Source organism: Colossoma macropomum, unplaced genomic scaffold (genome assembly GCF_904425465.1).
Source record: "Colossoma macropomum unplaced genomic scaffold, Colossoma_macropomum, whole genome shotgun sequence".
Classification (NCBI taxonomy): domain Eukaryota; kingdom Metazoa; phylum Chordata; class Actinopteri; order Characiformes; family Serrasalmidae; genus Colossoma; species Colossoma macropomum.
The window spans coordinates 48,186,548-48,205,354 of NW_023494787.1; the positions used below are offsets into that span (position 1 = coordinate 48,186,548).

At 36.9% G+C, this 18,807-nt stretch overlaps 1 protein-coding gene across 1 annotated transcript in view; it reads left to right on the plus strand.

The window, feature by feature from the left end:
- The window catches only part of LOC118804975 (fibrocystin-L-like), an 82,872-nt gene that overhangs the window by 10,464 nt on the left and 53,601 nt on the right, over positions 1 to 18,807 (plus strand). Inside the window, exons 15-29 of the mRNA XM_036565566.1 lie at positions 987 to 1,146; positions 2,327 to 2,462; positions 2,622 to 2,765; positions 4,590 to 4,744; positions 6,864 to 6,974; positions 7,403 to 7,561; positions 8,700 to 8,824; positions 8,934 to 9,085; positions 9,699 to 9,865; positions 10,695 to 10,830; positions 12,239 to 12,393; positions 14,137 to 14,259; positions 16,108 to 16,213; positions 16,565 to 16,672; positions 17,378 to 17,542. Of these exons, the coding sequence (XP_036421459.1) occupies positions 987 to 1,146; positions 2,327 to 2,462; positions 2,622 to 2,765; positions 4,590 to 4,744; positions 6,864 to 6,974; positions 7,403 to 7,561; positions 8,700 to 8,824; positions 8,934 to 9,085; positions 9,699 to 9,865; positions 10,695 to 10,830; positions 12,239 to 12,393; positions 14,137 to 14,259; positions 16,108 to 16,213; positions 16,565 to 16,672; positions 17,378 to 17,542 (2,102 nt within the window). The remainder of the gene's footprint in view (positions 1 to 986; positions 1,147 to 2,326; positions 2,463 to 2,621; positions 2,766 to 4,589; positions 4,745 to 6,863; positions 6,975 to 7,402; positions 7,562 to 8,699; positions 8,825 to 8,933; positions 9,086 to 9,698; positions 9,866 to 10,694; positions 10,831 to 12,238; positions 12,394 to 14,136; positions 14,260 to 16,107; positions 16,214 to 16,564; positions 16,673 to 17,377; positions 17,543 to 18,807) is intronic.

The following is an 18,807-nucleotide window of genomic DNA, read 5'->3' on the forward strand; positions in this document are numbered from 1 at the left end:
ATTAAACTGATTCAATTTAAAGGAGGATTAATTAAACTGCTTCAACGTAATGAAGGATTTATTAAACTAATTCAGCTTAAAGAATGCTTGATTAAACTAATACAGGTTAAAGAAGCATTGATTAAACTCATTTAAATAAAAAAAATATTGAACAGGTTTAACTTAATGAAGGCTTTATTGAACAAATTCAGCTTAAAGAAAGAATTGTTAAACTGATTTAACTCAATGAAGGATCGATTAAACTCATTCAATCTAATGAAGGATTGATTAAACCGATTAAACCTAATGAAGGATTGATTCAACTGATCCAGCTTTATGAAGATCAATTAAACTTATTCAGCTTAATGAAGGTTTGATCAAACTGATTCAGGTTAAAGTAGCATTGATTAAACTCATTTAAATTAAAGAGATTGATTAAGTTGATTTAACTTAATGAAGGTTTAATTAAACAGATTTAACTTAATGAAGGTTTGATTAAACTGAAGAACGTATTGACTAAACTGACTTAATTAAGCTGTTTATACACCGTGAAAGAGGTTAAATTGATCTACCTTAGTGAAGAGTTGAACTGATGTAACTTAATGAGAGACTAATAGAAGTTATTAAACTTAATTGAAAATTGATTAAGCTGATTAGCCGAATGAAGGAACTTGCTGACTCAGATTTCTTTACAGTGGTGGTGAATAAAGTGATTTTTAATTGATCAAAGTAATTGAACTTCAAACTGAATAGAACTTTGATTAGTTCATGTATGTATTGGATGATTACTGTAAATACTTCATTCACAAGTCTTTGAAAATCAAAATTACTATTCATTTTCTTAACATTTATTTACATTTATTCTAACGTTAGTGTTTTCGGAGCAAATCAACTCCTCAGAATAACTTTAAATACACTTTCCTCAGGTGGCCCAACACTTTTATACAGTACTGTGTGTCTTTTTTTGTCACCCTGTTTAACTACTTTACTCACACATGTCTATGCAGGTACTATATTGAAGTCCTGCTCCAGCATTACACGATGACAGCCTCGATCGATGTGGGATTTTTCAAAGAAAGAAGCCCCTTCACAGCTCAGCAGACTCAAGAAGCTGTTAACGAGAAGCAGGTCATACAAGCCAGCTACAACGTTCTGGATGAGAAACAGGTTTGTCAGAGACGTGTAGTACATGGGCTCAGCCTCAATGGTGATGTTAGTGTTTTCGACCATGCTTTTCCTTATAATGGTTTTGAAATATGCAATGTTTGATTCCATCTCAATTGCTTACAGCATGTAAGTAAGGAAATAAAGTTGTTTTGTACCTATAGCACTTTTAAAACAACAACCTACATTGAGTAAAAGTGCTTTACAGCCTCAAATCAGCACGTCACAAACAAAAAAGAAAAGTTACGCTAAGGTTCAAAAGTTTGGAATCACATTGTCATATATATCATTAATGTATATCATTAATAAAGTTTGGAGTGTAAATTGTAAACATTAGAAGGTCTTTTACAATTTTTCATTCAGTATTAATTTTTATGTGAGCTGCAAAGAATTATTGAATTACAAGTAATATACTGTATATGCAGTAATTGTCTATTCACAGTCATATGCAAATGTTTTGGCACCCTTGGTCAAATTACATGTGAAAATAAGTTAACACATCCTCTACAGAGAACACACATCTGCACATTTTACTGTTTATAGTGCTAAATTAAACATCGGGGAAAAAAATAAAACATAAAATTTGGCCTGTGCAAGTGTTTTATTTTTTTCGAATAAATAGAAACTTGCAGAAGAATGCAACATTTAAGGGCACACACACACATCTTCCAAGCTGCTTATCCTTCTGGGTCGCGGGGGGGGGCTGGAGCCTATCGCAGCAGTCATCGGGTGGAAGGCAGGATACACCCTAGACAGGTCACCAGTCCATCGCAAGGCAGACAGACAGACATATACATTCACACACACTCACACCTAGGGGCAATTCAGCATGTCCAATTAGCCTGACTGCATGTCTTTGGACTGTGGGAGGAAACCGGAGTACATTTAAGGGCATTTTATTATAATTTATAACTTCATTCTCAATGTTATACAGCTTTCTTAATAATTGTATATAGCTCTGTTCATCATTCTGAACACATCTAACATAAATTAATTTTTTACTGCTTCCTATTAATTAGGTATAAACCGATAAAGTTGTGAAGTTGTAAAAGACTAGCATGATTTTAGAATCATTTTATACATATTCATGTAAAAGATTGTTTTAGTAGTATAATTTTCAAGAGGGGTGTGTGTGTGTGTGTCTGTGCTCATTTGTTCTAGTGTGTATTTTTTGTGCTTTTAGGTGGTTCGTTTCGATGGCTGGAGACCAGCTATTCCCGTCCAGGAGGTACAGACTGTGACAATCAGCAGTAACTGCTTTTCAGTGGGCGGTTGTGATAATACCTACTACGCCCTCAGCTATGGAGCCCAGAGAACAGGTTCCATTCTTTCAACTTAAGCTATGTGGTGAAAGTTTGTTAGCGTTGGTCTGAGAGTATTTTTAATCTCTGTTTGTTTGAAGCCAGCATTCAGTTTCTCTGATCAAAAGTGTCATATTCCCATATTGTGCTAACAAAAGCAACACGATCCCTCTACAGGTCTAATCCCCGTCAGTGCACCTGCGCAGGTGGTGCAGGCTGAGCTGAATGCTCTATGGACCATTAAACCAGACACAGTCACAGTCACAAAGCAGGATCTGGACACTCAGTCACAGTACAATATCACTTTCAATTCTAACAGAGGTAAGGTTAAGTCTGTCACTGCTGCAGTGACTTAGTGGTCCTTTTATTTAATGATGGACCAAACAAAGGGCACAGTAATTCTAGCTTGTACAAGTGAAAAATCACTAAAAGGGAATTCCAGCAATTGTGTCTGCATAATTTAATGGTTGAGATGTAAACAGAGACATTCAGAGTGATTTGTTTCATTTCCTTACAACCTGTTAAAAAAGCATCAACAACTTAACAATGCCTTCTGCCAAATGACTGCTGGGGTAGGCTCCATCACCCCCGCAACCCAGAAGGATAAGCGGCTTAGATAATGTGTGTGTGTAAAAATCAGGCTTGGGCGATAATGTAAATTTAGACGAAATTTTAACGATTATAGCCTCCAGAATTATCGCGATAAACGATATTATCGTGTTAAAAATTAATTTACGAAGAAAACCCAAGTGAGTGGGCTTTTCAGTCACGTGATAATTTTATTGCAGCCTACGTAAGTGAACTGCTGCATCTCAGCGGGACAACAAAGGCGAATTATAGCAGTGAGTCTTAATTCTGGAAAAAACAGTTATGTTAGAAGAAATAATAATAATTATTATTAATATTATTATGATTATAGTTTTTAGCAACCTAGATTGTTTCATACACAATTAACAGTTTTATACATCTCATGCACCGCTGTCTTGCTGAAGTATTTACGGCTTGGCAGCTTGTACTGTGAAGTACTTACTGTATTGCCGCCTTTGGTGATCATCAGTTTTCTGCGTAGACGGCATGGAACACTTTAAACATCTAACAGTTCTCAATGTTCGTCTAGTTGGAAACCAAAATATTGCCAAACGGGCGCGGTAACACCCTTCTTCTGTACAAGCTCATCCATTTTTCACCGTATAGGGAGACGGTCAAACGTAGCAGTGTTTCATTTGCATATACCCAGAATTCTTTGCCAGACTGAAAAGCGACATTCTAATCTTTTCAAGATTATACAAAATGTATATTTGTAGTTAATTAGTTATGCTTGCATGGTCTATACTTAAATGCCATCTTTTCTGTTAAGTCTAAAATGTTAACCTACCATAGATTAGAATGCTTGTATAAAGTCAATTGTTAAATATAAAGAACGACAAAAAAAGAAAAAAGTCACATAGCAAGGGTACATGATAAAAAATAAAATGATAATTTGCTTAATATTGTCACTGGTTGAAATTATCACGATATTCGATAATATTGTTTATCGCCCCCAAGGCTAGTAAAATTCCCCTGTAGTAACACCTTTAGAAACAAGTATTTTGGTTCACAAGCTTAATCAGAAAATGCGATCCATTATAGAATGTAAACGTTTTGAATTCAGTTACACTGCTGTTCAGAATTTTAGAAAGTGTTTTTCATACAACAAACCATTTTATTGCAGAAAAAATCTGTAATTCTGCTAGTCTGAAAGCTGTAAAGCATCACAAATAAAGCCTCTTTCCAGAATCGTTTTTTCAAAAGTTTTGAACAAATCTTGAAGATCTGACAAACATGTTAAGCAGTTATAGATGATTTTAAAGTCATAGATGTGATTTGCGTTTGTATTGACTGTATCTGGTTGAGCGTCACTGAGAGAAGTGATGTTTTTTGTTCACTCAATTCAAATGTGAACATCAATCAAATAAAAAAACATGTTACATCAGCACAGTTATTGACAAAATTACATAAACTGAAAGACAGGAACTGTGTTGATGTAATACGTTTTCAACATTTTTATTGCATTTGCACTGAAGTTTTTGACCCATAGCGTATGACTCTGTAAAGCACTGTGACTTTCAGTCTGCATCCAAAGCCATGCTACTGTCTCCCTGTCAGGTGACTTTGATGACCTTCACTACTGGACAGACTGGCCAGGTGTAAACATCACAGTCAGTGAGGTCACGAAAGGAAGAGCTGACCTGAACACATTTACCCTGCTGTGGGGAGGCATCCCGTCCAGCCCTCTGCCTTACAGCGCATCAGAGACTCAGGTGTGAACATCAGCAATCATTCTCCAGATGTGTTGATGAAATCCTTCTGATTCACCTCTGTAGCAAAGAGAATGTTCAAAACAGCAAACCTTCTTCATCTGGGTCCATTTACATCAACTTGCAAGCAATTTTCCGACAAAGGTCTGATTTTGGCCACTTACTTTGATAGTCTTGTGAAATATTGTTATTCCATTTGTGAAAAGTCTATAGTGCTGTGCAAAAGTCTTAGTTAGCCATGAAAATGTTTCTTGATAATAACAATATGTTAACATTACAATAGAATACAATCAAACACAAATAAACTAAAATGTAACTAGAATGTGTGGTTTTCAGTGAAGTTATGAATGGGTAGGTTAGAAAAATGCAGGTTTGTTTCCTCACTGCACTCCAGTCATTGCATGGATTTGTTCAGTTCCAGCACCTGATTTGATTTAATGAAGGATTGATTAGATAAACCAGATGTTGGATGAAGAAAACTTGGAGTCAGAATTGTTCACGGTGGTGGTGATTGGAACCAGACGTCTGGAGAATGTAATGCCTCTAATACTCTGCTTGATACCTGAAACATTTTTTTACATCAGTTTTGAGGTACATTTTGGGCTAAAATAAATCTTATTTTGAATAAAAAAGAGCAGTATAAGGCAAAATAGTTCCCAAAGAATTTTTTTTCCAGATTTTCCACTATTTCACCATCATCAACGTTACATATAAGTAGAAGACACATGTAGGTTTTTGACAGTAAATAAAATGGCTGTATTAGGTGACCTCTGGTTCCTATCACCACAACGATAAAGAAATCTGTCAAAAAGTTTCTCTTAAGTGAATCATTTCACACCAAACCATGCGGAATGACTTTGTTTAAATCTTAGAGCCTAAATTATGCAGACATTTTGAAAAGATGAAAGCAACACATTTACAAATAGCAGCCTATTCAGCCTACAGCAGTTGAAATCCGCTTATTCACTCAGAAGTTATGAGGAGTGTTGCAGTTCTGAGTGTTTTTTTTAATAAGGCACAATACAGGGTCCAGTCAGAACAGGGTTCATTTACATATACCATTCTTAAAGGCACTGTAACAAAAACAGTCAAATTTAAGCAACAAAGAGAGGTTGGAAAATGTAGAAATTGAGTTATGAAATATGTATCTTTTTTTGTATATACTTCTACACAGAGTTCATAAGTGGACCTCAGGGAAAATAATAAAATCCAAAAAATATGTAGGTTTTTGGGCAGTTTTAAGACTTTTTCAGTGTACTTTTTTAATGTACATTTTTAAATGTGAAGCATCTCATTGACCTGTCTTGAAACTCGCTCACTCACATTTAGCAGGCTGAAAAAGCTCCACAAGAGGGCACTATTAGCATTAGCTTTTGGTCTTTAGTAGTGCAGTGGAAAGTCTAAATTTGTTCAATTTATTGTTGATTCAGTAAGGAAGACCGACCCTTGCTTGAGTCCAAGATAAGGTCAAGAGAAAGAACATAGAGAGTCCATGTATTCTCTCCAACCTCCTAGTTTGTGAAACACACACACACACACATATATATATATATGTGTACGTATATATATATATATATATATATATATATATATATATATATATATATATATATTTATACGGCAGCTGTCAGACAACTCTTACACCTGCACCCTCCCCTCTCCTTTACTGTTCTTCAGCTCCCCCCACAGCCTCTGGCCTCTCCATCCTACCTTCGTCTTCCTGCCTGAGGCAGCAGGCCCAAAGTTTTATTACACGCTTCTGTAAGAAAAGCTTCATTAGTTTGCATTGAAGTCCCTGAAGTTATTGACTAATACGCCTTAGTACGAAATAAACCTAGATTGTTAAGGGGTTAATAACATCTTCACTATGTAAGGAGTTAAGGTCAAGAATAGTTTGTTCTTGCATACGTCAGCAATTCCCAGATGTTTTCCCCTTCCTTTCTTTTACTGCTGCTGACAGATTTAGTCTCAGAGTAGACGTGTTTCAATCAGATTTCAAATATCAGATGGTTATGCACAACGATTCTAATGTGAGACACAGAAATGTTAGACACAGATTTGCATTTTTTCCTCACAAGTAGGAGTGTTGCTTCACATTAATGACACTGTTTTTTAACTACAGGTTCTGTCTGCACTGGGTGAAATGATGACTGCCAAATGTCCACAGGAGCTTCTGAGTGTGGAGAATTCGGAAGTGAAATATTTCAGAGACTATGAGAGTGCTTACGCAGGGGTAAGGGTGATATAACAAAACACAAATGCTTACTGTTTTATTTTGTACGTGGGCCTCCAGCCTCAGAGTTTAAAAAGTAGAGAGTCTAATAAGAGCGCTCTATTTAGAGCATCGCTGAAGGCGTTCCACATCAGGGGCCCCCAGTCTCAGTCCTGGTGAAACTTTTCTATGCACATTTTTGTGTTTTCCCTGCTCTACATGCATGACCCAGCCAACAAACTGCTTCAACAAGTTGAATCAGATGTGCTTGGTGAGAGAAAGCACAAAACTGTGCATGGTGTTTTGTCGCCAAGACTGGGAATGGAAACCTTTTACTGAGAAAGGTTCTAACTTTAGTTTTAGAACTGTCATAGACTATAATAAAGCCAACAAGGAGCTGTGATTTTACCTTGAAGTAAAGAAAGGATTTAAATGTTTGGCATCCTCAGTTTGCAGGTGATTTGAGCACCAGAGGGACGATAGTCGAAGACAGTGAGCCATTCTGCGGGCGATGGTCTTTGATGAACCCAGCTGTTCTGTTTAGGTGGGATGATGACACCCCATCTGGAGCCAACTACGAACCTGTGCCTCTTCAGCAGTATGGAACAGTGAGTGTATCCTAAGATCATTTCAAAACAAGAGTATATACTTGACTAGTGCAACCAGCACTTGGGTTAGGCCCCACATGTGCCATAAATCAGTGGTCCCCCAGGTGAGGCAAGGAAAATTGCCAGACGTTCCACTATTAATATTATTATTATTACAAACCTCATTTCCAGACAAGTTGGGACATTTTGTAAAATGCAGTGAAAACAAGAATCTGTGATTTGTTAACTCTCTTGAACTTTTATTTAACTGTAAAGAACATATTTCCAATGTTTTCACTGACCAACTTAATTATAATTTGTAAATATAAACAAATTTAGAATTTGATGCCTTCAACACAAAGAAAAGTTGGGACAGGGGCATGTTTACCACCGTGTTACATCATTTTTCCTTTTAATTAAACTTTTTTATCGTTTGAGAACTGAGAATACTAACTGTTGCAGCTTTGCAAGGTGAACTTCTCCTAATTCTTGTTTGAAATAAGACTTCAGCTGCTGAACTGTCCGTGGTCATCGTTGTCTGATTCTCCTCTTCATGATACGCTACCCATTTTCAATAGGAGACGCATCAGGCCAGTCAAGCTCACACATTCTGTATCTACGAAACTATGCTGTTGTAGCATGTGCAGAATGAGGCCTGGCATCTTCTTGCTGAAATAAACATGGACTTCCAGGGAAAATATGTGATCTTGATGCAGCATGTTTCTGTAAAATCCTAATATTTGCCTCGGCGTCGATGGTAGCTTCACACATATGCAAGTCACCCATGCTGTGGGTGCTGGTGCATATCTAAACCATGACAGATGTTGGCTTTTCCACCACCGTCTTTGGCATGGAGAACTCGATGTCTGCTTTTCCCAAAAACAAGCTGAAACATGGACTCATCTAACTAGCACACATTTGTACTGTCTTTCGGACCATCTGTGATGAGCTTGGGCCCAGAGAACTCGGCGGCATTTCTGCATAGAATGGCGTTCTCCTTGTGTAAAAGAGTTTTAATTGCATTTCCTGACATAAACATTTTATGAAGTACCCTAAAGAAAGTTTACCAGTGGTTGAAGTGTCGAAGTCCTTTTTTGGGGTCACTGTATGTCTAAATGCATAATTAAAGGTAATATTTACCTTCCTTTTTCTGTCCTAGCTCTGCTTGGCATATAAAGGCTATCTACAGAACGGACTGCAAGTGCTGTTTACCTACCAGACAAATGCAGGATATACCTATTCACAGAGCACAGTAATCTCTCAAGTGTTTGAGTCAGGGAACGTGTAAGTTTGAACCTCAATACAATAAGAAAGCTATTAACTGTCTATTTAAGCTCCACAGAGTTTACAAAAATAGTAAAACAGTGACCACTGCATAATATTTTGTTTGCAGATGGCAATACACATGTGTGGATCTTTTAGAGGCTCTGCAGACAAGCTACCCTGGCAGCAACTACAGACTCCAGGAACTGCGTCTGTACAGGGACACAGGAGATTACTATATAGACGCGGTTCAGATCAGAGCAGCCACCATAACTGACATCAGTGGTGAGTGAAAATACTTTGCTTTTCATTTCATTGCTGTTGTCTTAAAGGACCTGTATCATGCAAAAACGAATTTGAAAATAAAAAAGTCTAATGTAGTATGTAAACATTGTTAAAATGCTACAACATACTGTTCACTCCCCAGTTCTTACAATCCATATATGGAAAGTAAGCTGCAAAAACAGCCTGTTTTGAATTCACTGTTTGTGTGATGTCACAAAAACCCGCATGTTTACATATCTCTGCTTATTCAGCCTACAGCAGTTTAGCTCTGCCCATTCATGCTGAAGTTATAAGGGTTTTTTCAGCCTGGATTGCTTTTTGAATGAGGTGCAATACAGGACAGCCAATCAGAACAGAGCTTGCTAACATATATCAGTCTTAGAGGCACAGTAACAAAAACAGCCTGTATAATTTTAAGGGATAAAGAGAGGTAGGAGAAAAGAAAGAACTACTTTTTGGTACATAAATCTGCGCAGAACTGATGTGTCAACTTTAGATTGATCAAAAGAACAGTGCAGAACATGGGCCCTTTAATTAACATCTAACAACACAGTCCAAATAGTTATAACTGTAGATTTGTTCACTTCCATCCTATTTCTCCATATTTCAGGTGCTCTCCAGAGGAGAAAACCTCCTGCTCTGGCCAATTCTGGTCATTTCTTTCACCGGATCTCGGTGCACAAGCTGAGCAACACATCGCATGTCAGTTACGAGATCACAGCCTCTCCTTATAACTGTGCCTTTGGTGTCCCTCTAATGGAGGTCGGCTTCCTGCAGGTAAGTGTGAATAGAAGTAATTAAATGATCTGAGAGAGTTGTAGGCCATACAGGGAGGAGTGAAACTGTGAGGTGGCATCACTACTGCACTACTAGACAGTACTGCACTACTAGACCAAACACTGTTAATAGCCAGACAAAACATCAACAGATACATATCAGGTGACTTGTATCAGATTCTAAGTATGCTAGCAGGGCCTGTGCTATTACACATCAGTAAGCATAGACATCATGTTTGTCAAAGGAAAGTTATTGCCAAACACGATGTTGCCTGCTGGAGTGTCAAAAAATACAGTTGCATGCAAAAGTTTGGGGACCCCTGGACAAACAATATCAGCCTGAATGAGAAGAGTTCACAAGGAAGATTGGGTAAAATTCCTAAAAGAAAAACAGAAAGACTTCTGGATGGATACAAAAAGTGTTTACAAGCTGTGATATCTGCCAAAAGTGGTGTCACTGAGTACTGACTTCTAGTATGGTTTCCAAACATATGCACATGCCACAGTTATTGTTTTCATCCTTAGTTTTTAAATTCATCAAATATAAAATAACTGTGCATTGACATTTGTGAAAGGGTGGTCAGGGGTGACTAAACCTCTGCTGTAATTCTTATAAGACCACAAACTTTTGCATTGTTTTTAAGAGAAATCTTACAAACTTAAATAAAGGCAATACCAACGAAAGGGCGTTCCTCTTAAAACTTTTAAATGTGTTCCATTAGAAAAACTTTTTTCCATTAGAAGAACAAGCTGGTTTTAGCAGAAAATGTTAATGTTAAAAATTAGAGCCTCACATGCTCCAACTATTTTCATTTTTTTCTGTCCTAAAGAGGACAGGCCCTTTTACTGAGGACGCGCTGGTGCTGGTCCAGAACAACGCCACTGTCAGTGTGACGCGCACGCAGAGAGCCAGCCCTCCTCTCAGTGGCAACTTCAGCGCAGAGTTCTTCGGCCAGCGTGTAGAAGGTCAGCAAACTGTCCGTGTTTTCTTTCAGGAAATTATTATCTGTGATTTATATTAGATGTGGACATTATGACTATATTAGGGCTGCATCTATTGAATATTTTCATTTTTTAATAATATAATGAACATGTATACATATATATACTATCAAACATTACCTGAAATATTTGAATATTCTTTAAGAATAAGAATATAATAATAATGATAAGGATAAGTACACAATATGTGTTTCACTTTCAAACATCAAACGTTTTTTTTTAAATAATTATCAAGTATAAGCTGCTTAGGCTGAGCACATGCTTAACCCGTATTAGTCTTATCACCTGGTGAAGTTTTTTGCTGTTTCACACGGACATAGGGGCGCGCAATATGATGATATTTTATCGTTATCGCGGTAAATTGTCACACTACGCTTTTCTGAGCATATCATTTTTCTTGTCAGTGCTTAAAGAATGCTGACCAGTTACATGTTTCATTACCAAGTGAGCATAATTAGGCATTATTATTATTATCATTATTATTATTATTATTATTATTATAGTAGTTTGTGGCAGGTTCTCTTTTGTCTGTTCCAGCTTATGAAATATCATGATGTATGTCATGTATCATGAAAAAGTCTTGAAGTATTGTGATATAATATTTTTGCCATATCGCCCACTGTAGATGGACAGCTCATTAACTAGCTCACTGTTGTTAACTCTCAGAAATGCAGTGGAGAGCAGCTGGCCAGCTGTCCAGAGCAGCAGGAAAAGCATTTGGACTGAATCGGGCAATTAAAACTGACCATATAATCTCAAAGTAGAGCTTTAACACAAACAGTTAGGAACAACTAAGGAGTTTCACCACCTCTGACTACTGCTGGAACATCACCCTTGCTATAAAGCTCATTGAAATATTGTGATAGATATTTTGTATTTGGCAATGTGGCTCACCCCTGCCAGTTTATTGACTTAGTTGTCTGTGGGCATTTTTATTTGATGTGTAGGCTGTTGTGTATTGGCTATCAATAGCTATGATCTCTTGAGAAAAAGGTACTACTGCCTTAAATTATGCCCCACAGTGTATCCCTATGGGGGGGTAAAAATGCATTGATGCATTATAATGTGTAAATCTAGAGGTGTTGAATCAATTGCATTGACTTTGGGATGTTAGAGTCCATTAAAATTGAATATAATTAAATTCAACAAAAACGTTTGCTCTCATATTACACTACTACCTCTGGTTACATTTGTGAAATCGCTGGAGATTTAGAAATAATTCTGATTTGTAGAATCATTCTGGGATCTGAGCTTTGATGAATCATTGAATAATTTCACAAAGAATCAAGATTGAATAGGATCTTTGTGAGGTCAGAGATTTAAATAGTGAAGGTAGTGAAGTGAGGGCAATGTGTTTGTGTCTGTGTCGTAGGTCTAGCTGTGGACATCAGCGCCAAAGACCTGCAGTACGCCCTGCAAGGCATTCCAAAGATGGGCCAGCTGAGCGTGACGAGGACAGGAGACTGCAAAGGCTACTCTTGGGATATTGAATGGCTCACCATGCCAGGCAGCCAGCCCCTACTGCAGGTGAAATCAAGGGGGTGTGCGGGTCCTTATAAAGTATCAGTCTGAAATTATATTTTACAACTTTAACTTTAACTAGTTCAGTTGTTTGTTACTGCATGAAGTAATTTGTTTCAAACTGATAACCCAATTTTACCGTCTACTGATAATATTGGGCTTCCTCTAGACGAGTTTAAGAAATGATTAAATTAACAAACTGACATGACTTGTCACGATCATTAGTTTTAGCTGACAATTAATTGCCATAAGTAATTGCCAGTAACAGTTAAATTGTTTGTTTAAAGTGCAAGGCTAAAGTGTCCAAATTGGCTGACCTGGCTACACTGTCCCAACTGATGACAGAAATGGCTCAAGGTCAGATAAACAAACATTACTGTCATGTTAGGCAGACGAACCAGATGCTTGTGGGAGTAAAATGAGTGAGCTTTATTGAGTAGTCAATTATCCAGGCCAGGTCAGAACCAAGAGAGCAACAGACAGGTACATCAGGAAACCGAGATCTGAGTCCATAAACAAGCAAGAGTCAGCAGCCAGAGAAACAAACACCAAAACCTTCAAAGTAAAAGGAAAATCTGACATGGTACATCAGGGCCAACAAGGATCAAGAACATAGGAGGCAAATACAGCAAGAATGCTCAGTATGCAATAGACAAGGCAATTGGCAATACTTCACAATGTACACGAACAGAACTAATGAGAACAGGTGAGAGTGATTAGAATTCAGAAGAGAAGAAAATGTGTAACAATTCCACAACTGGTTGATGGCAGGCTTATGGCTGTGCCTTTGGAACCAGATGCATTATGGGAGTTGGAGTTCACAGGTGACCTCAGGAGAAATGGGCAGCATGACAGTTACTCAAATAAACAAACATCTGATGAAGACACACTCAGTTCATGTTCTACATTGTACACTGTAAAATGGCTCATTAATTCAACCTAAAACAATTAATTAATGTGGTAAGAAGTAAATTAACTAGTTTTATTCAAACTAAATAAATACGTTGAATGATCAATTATTTCAATCAGTGTAATTTTTTGCATTGAATAAAACTAGTTCACGAATTGTTACTACATTAAGTAATTTTTTTAGGATGATCTGACGAGCCATTTTTTACAGTAGCCACGTTTACATGCAGCCTAATAATCCGTTAATCATCTCACTAATAGCTCAATCGGAATAGAATACGTCCATATATACACCTCAATCACAATAGTCTAGTCCGATTGAGGCCATTCGGAATACAATTTCTATCCGATTGATCGAGGTGGGTAATCCTGTAAATAATCTGTTAAATAGAAGAATAATATCCGTGTAAACACCTGTATCTGATTACATTCCCTATCAGAAAGTTTAAGTACGTTCTGATCATGTTCGTCGCGTCATAGTGAAAGTTTATAATGTTCAACATGGCGGAGCAGAAACTGGTCTGCAGAGGAGACGAAGTTTATGCTCTGATCTTTAAAAGACGGCGGTGGGACGGACGTCCAGCTTATGAGTCTCAGAACACGACGTCTTCCTCTCGGCCTTCTTTAATAAGGACATGTGAAGGACGTTTTCCTGAGTCTGACATCATTTTAAAGCAATTAAAAACACAAGCGCTGCTCACTGCTGCTCATCTCACTCTGACTGGACTCATTAAATGCTGGAAGGATTAAATGCTTTAACTCATTGCTCATTGCAGTGAAGCTAGTTTCTCCTGCATGTTGAATATGAAGTATGTAACATATTTTTTTGTTCTTTACTAGATCAACGACTCTGCTGTAACCGGCGTGAACCCCTCAGTGACAGCACAGGTTAAGGAGCAGGGAGGGCTTTTCAAGCAAAGCATAATGGGAGACTTCCTGCGTGTCCCAAACAATACGACACAGGTGTGTTTATTACTTTCTGGACCTGGAAACAGAATAAAACACTCCTTTATCTACGTGTTTAAATAAATCTGTTCTGCTGGATGAGAATCTAATTCAGACATCTCCTGAGGGCAGACCGGTATGTTATTACTATGTTTTCATTTAATAATAGAAATGAATGTGTTGTTTGGTTTTTATTCAGTTAAATTTAGGTGGTGATTCTGAATAAGTTTTAGAGATGAAGGGACAGTGAAGAACCTCACCATCATTTTCTTCCGAAAGTTCATAATTTAGGCTCTGTGTTATACAATGTTATATTTAATAATGTATATGTTATATTTATTTTATTTCTTATAGTAAAATATACTTTTATTTATTAATATATAGCATATATAATTAATGATAATGAGACTAGATTGAACTACAAACAAATTTCAGTTTTTCCCCTTCTGAAAAAAATCTTAATCTTAGTCTTGGTCTCTGTCTTGACTACAGCACTACTTTCTGCTACTCCTGTAACTCAGCAATGAGGTGTTTACCTAGCATGTATTTGTTTTGCCACTTGTTTAAGCTTTGTTGCCTCGATATCATGTTATATGAGATGGAATGGGATGTTTAATTATAGACTGTTCTCAGATTTGTGTGTGTATAATGGGAATGAATTGTTAATTGAGGATTACTGGTTGCGTGAACCATTAAGGTCACTTTACTTGTCCAAGCTGGTGCGTTAATCTGCTTGTGGTGATTGTTAACATATGACAGATTAAGGCTTGTAAACAGTAGTAAGACATGGATAATAGCTGCACTGGAAAAAAAAAGATTTGTTGTTTTAACAACATGAACCCAAATGACCTGGAACCAGGAAAACAGCTCGTGTAAGTCTGCTGGCAGAGTTACGCCGCATGCATGTTACATTGGCAACAATAAAAACATTCTATCAATTCTATCAATGTAGAACAGGAGCTTTGTGTGTGCTACTGTGGTTTCTATTACAGCATAAACAGAATTCAGGTCAGCAAGAGTTCATTGATTTGTTTATTCAGATTAACAATAGCTTCTTTAAGTTAGCCTCCTTGTTTCTACACTCATTGTCCATTTTATCAGCTCCACTTACTATATAGGTGCACTTTGTAGTTCTACAGTTACAGACTGTAGTCCATCTGTTTCTCTGCGTACTTTGTTACCCTGTTCTTCAGTGGTCAGGACCCCCACAGGACGACCACAGAGGAGGTACTATTTGGGTGGTGGAACATTCTGAGCACTGCAGTAACACTGACGTGGTGGTGGTGTGTTAGTGTGTCTGTCCACTCTATTAGACACTCCTACCTTGTCGGTCCACCTTGTAGATGTAAAGTCAGAGACGATAGCTCATCTGCTGCTGCACAGTTTGTGTTTGTCATCCTCTAGTCCTTCATCAGTGGTCACAGGACGCTGCCCACAGGACGCTGTTGGTTGAAATATATATTTATCATGAAACTTTGACACAATGTAAAGGGCAACAGGCCTTTTCAAATTATGTCAAAAACTGAAAAACAACAAAATTGGAGATATGAGGTTTTGTTCCGACAGCAGCGATATATTCCTATTGCAGCAACAGTGCTGGGAAATCGTGAAATTGTGTTATTAACACAAAAAAGTAGATTAAATGGCAGATAAAGGGTTAAAAGTTTAACTTCAAAATCCGACTGGCTTATTGTTTTACACTCACCAAAATCGAAATGTTGTTAAAGATGTAGCACTGAATCATGTTTACTTACATTGTGAGCGTCTTCTGATAGTAGTAAATGGATAACAGAAGGCTGGTTTGATCAACATTATCTAGAAAGTAATAATAATAATAATAATAACAGGATTAAAATGTCTTTTCAGGTAGAAGTTCTTATCAACGGCATTCCATCTAAGTGTTCAGGTGATTGTGGCTTCACCTGGACTGCGGCTAAGACCCCGACTTTGACCAGGATATCACCATTGCAAGGTAGAGCAGATGATCAGATGTCTTTGAAGTGAAAAACATTGCTTGAATCTGGACAACAAAAACTCTGATACCGTTTTTAGTCAGCCTGCTGTGGGCCTTCAGATGAAAAATGTAGAAGGGAGAGTATGTGAATTGTGTGGATATTTTTAAAGGAGCCCTTTAAAACATTATTCTGAAAGAATGCGATATTCAAATTTAAAAACAAAGAAGGCTCAAATATATAAATGAAACCCTGAATATTCAAAAGCAGAACGTTGATTCTTTTAAACACATTTCACAGTGCAAGCAGTGATACTGATACTGAAGTGCTGCTGCTTACACTAACAACAAGTACTGGACGATGTCTTTTAGGGGCCAGTGCTCTGGGAACAGTTCTGACCATCTCAGGATCTGGATTTGTTGATGGAAATGCCTCAGTGCAGATTGGAAACGTCCAGTGCTCTGTCCTCCAGGTTACCAGTAAGTTCAAGGAAACTTCTAGTAGCTAAAAAGACAAGCTACACTTGTCATTCATGTTGCTGTTCTGTTGGAGAACAGAAGAAGGAAATAAATTTAATTCCACCTTTAATTCAACAATGAAGTAGTTTTACCACAGAACATTACACATTTTTCAATACAGTTACATTACAGTTTTTACAGAAAACACACGTTTTTGCAGAAACAACTTTTAAAACCAGAGGTTAAAAAGTTATATCTAAAAGATGTTGTGTTACTCAGTTTATTTACATGATTTACAGTGAAATTAAAGAATTTAATTAAATCAGTTAATGCTAAAAATCATGTAAGTTAAAGAGTAAACAGAACTCAGCTGAAGAGGACCGTGCTTGTGTTTCTCTGTTAATCTGCTGAAGCTCAAACTGTTTGAATCTGTCTATGCTGTTCAACATCATTCAAATGATTGGTTAAGTGTTACGTTTTGACATTTCATTGTAGACTCAGGCGATCTCTTGCTTTTTTCAGCCAATGTTTCTTCATTTATTTCTTTTTAAACAAAAACCAAAAGTGTCAAACATTTTTGTGTGCTGAAATTTCAGTGCATCTCTGTCAATCAGTACATAAAATCAGAGTACAGGATGTATTTTTCTGTTCATACAGCTTTTGCAAGTTGGTTTAAGTCCCTATTTTTTTTATAAAATGCTTTGTGGTTTTTTGTTTGTGTTTCAGATACATCTCTGACCTGTAGAGTTGGCCCTGCGAGTGCTGGACTGTATCCAGTCTCTGTGAGTTTTCCTGAGGTGGGCTATGCTGTGTATTCAGGTGGCACCCCCTTCAACTTCACCTACCAGATGGGCGTCACCTCCATAGAGCCAACAGCAGGCAGTGCCACCGGTAAACTGCACACGCCACATATGTGACACTGACATAGCAAAGTCATTGCTATGAATATGAATCCCATTCAAATTGAAGAGGAAAAACAAACACCAGACAGTAAAGTTCATGTGCTGAAGCACTGAATGGTGTAGGTATGCTCATATATGACTGTAATTAGATATACAATATATTCAGTATGTGAGTATGTCATGGATATCATTAGTAATTAGCTGCTTAATTATTTGTCATGCAGCACAAAAAAGTCATCATAGTTTGCCATGCAGATCCTACAAATGTAGTGATGCATGTAATATCAAAGTTGCATGCAGATGTTTGTCTGTTTCTGGTCACATTGCATGTATTTGATTTCCTTAGTGAATATAAATTCATGAACTTCATTTGCTGAATTTAACGTATTGGAAATGTGGCCTGTTTGTAGGTTATGGCACATTTAATACAGTTATTATTTTGTTCTGATATGTAAAAATCAGAAAATAAACTAAAATCAGATAGAAGTCTGGAGAGACCATGAGTTGTTGCTGTAATTTTCTGGATTGTTATCTTGAGATAATGAGTTAATTGTCTTGTGATCTCAAGAGAACAGTTAACTCGTTATCTCAAGATAACAATCCAGAAAATTATAGCAACAGCTCATTTTTTTTCTTGTGTTCTCAAGATAACAACAAGGTTGTTTGTCTTGAGATCACAAGATAATTCATTATCTCAAGATAATAACTTTATCTTGAGAAAACAAGATAGTTAACTCATTATCTCAAGATAACAACTTTGTTATCTTGAAATCGCAAGATAATTAACTCATTATCTCAAGATCACAATCCAGAAAATTATAGTAACAGCTCATTTATTTTCTTGTGAACTCAAGATAACAACTTTGTTATCTTAAGATCACAAGGTAGTTAACTATTTATCTCAAGATAACAATTCAGAAAATAACTCATGGCTTCTCTAGACTTCGGTAAAATTGTGCTCTGCAATTTGAAAAAAAGTAAAAGAAAGTGTGTTCTCTGTTGAAGGTGTCTTATTTCCACTGAAAATTCTATAATAATTCTAAATATAAATTCTCAATAATTCTAAATTATTGGTTAATGTCAAAAGATCAAAATGAATCAAAATGATTATTTTTAATAAATGATTTGATAACGTGAATAATTATTAATTTTTTTCTCTTATTCTTTGTAGACTGAAGTCAGCATTATACTTCAAACAATGAAAGAACTAAACCAAACCGAGCCAGCACCAAGCATGCTGTTATACTTAAAAAG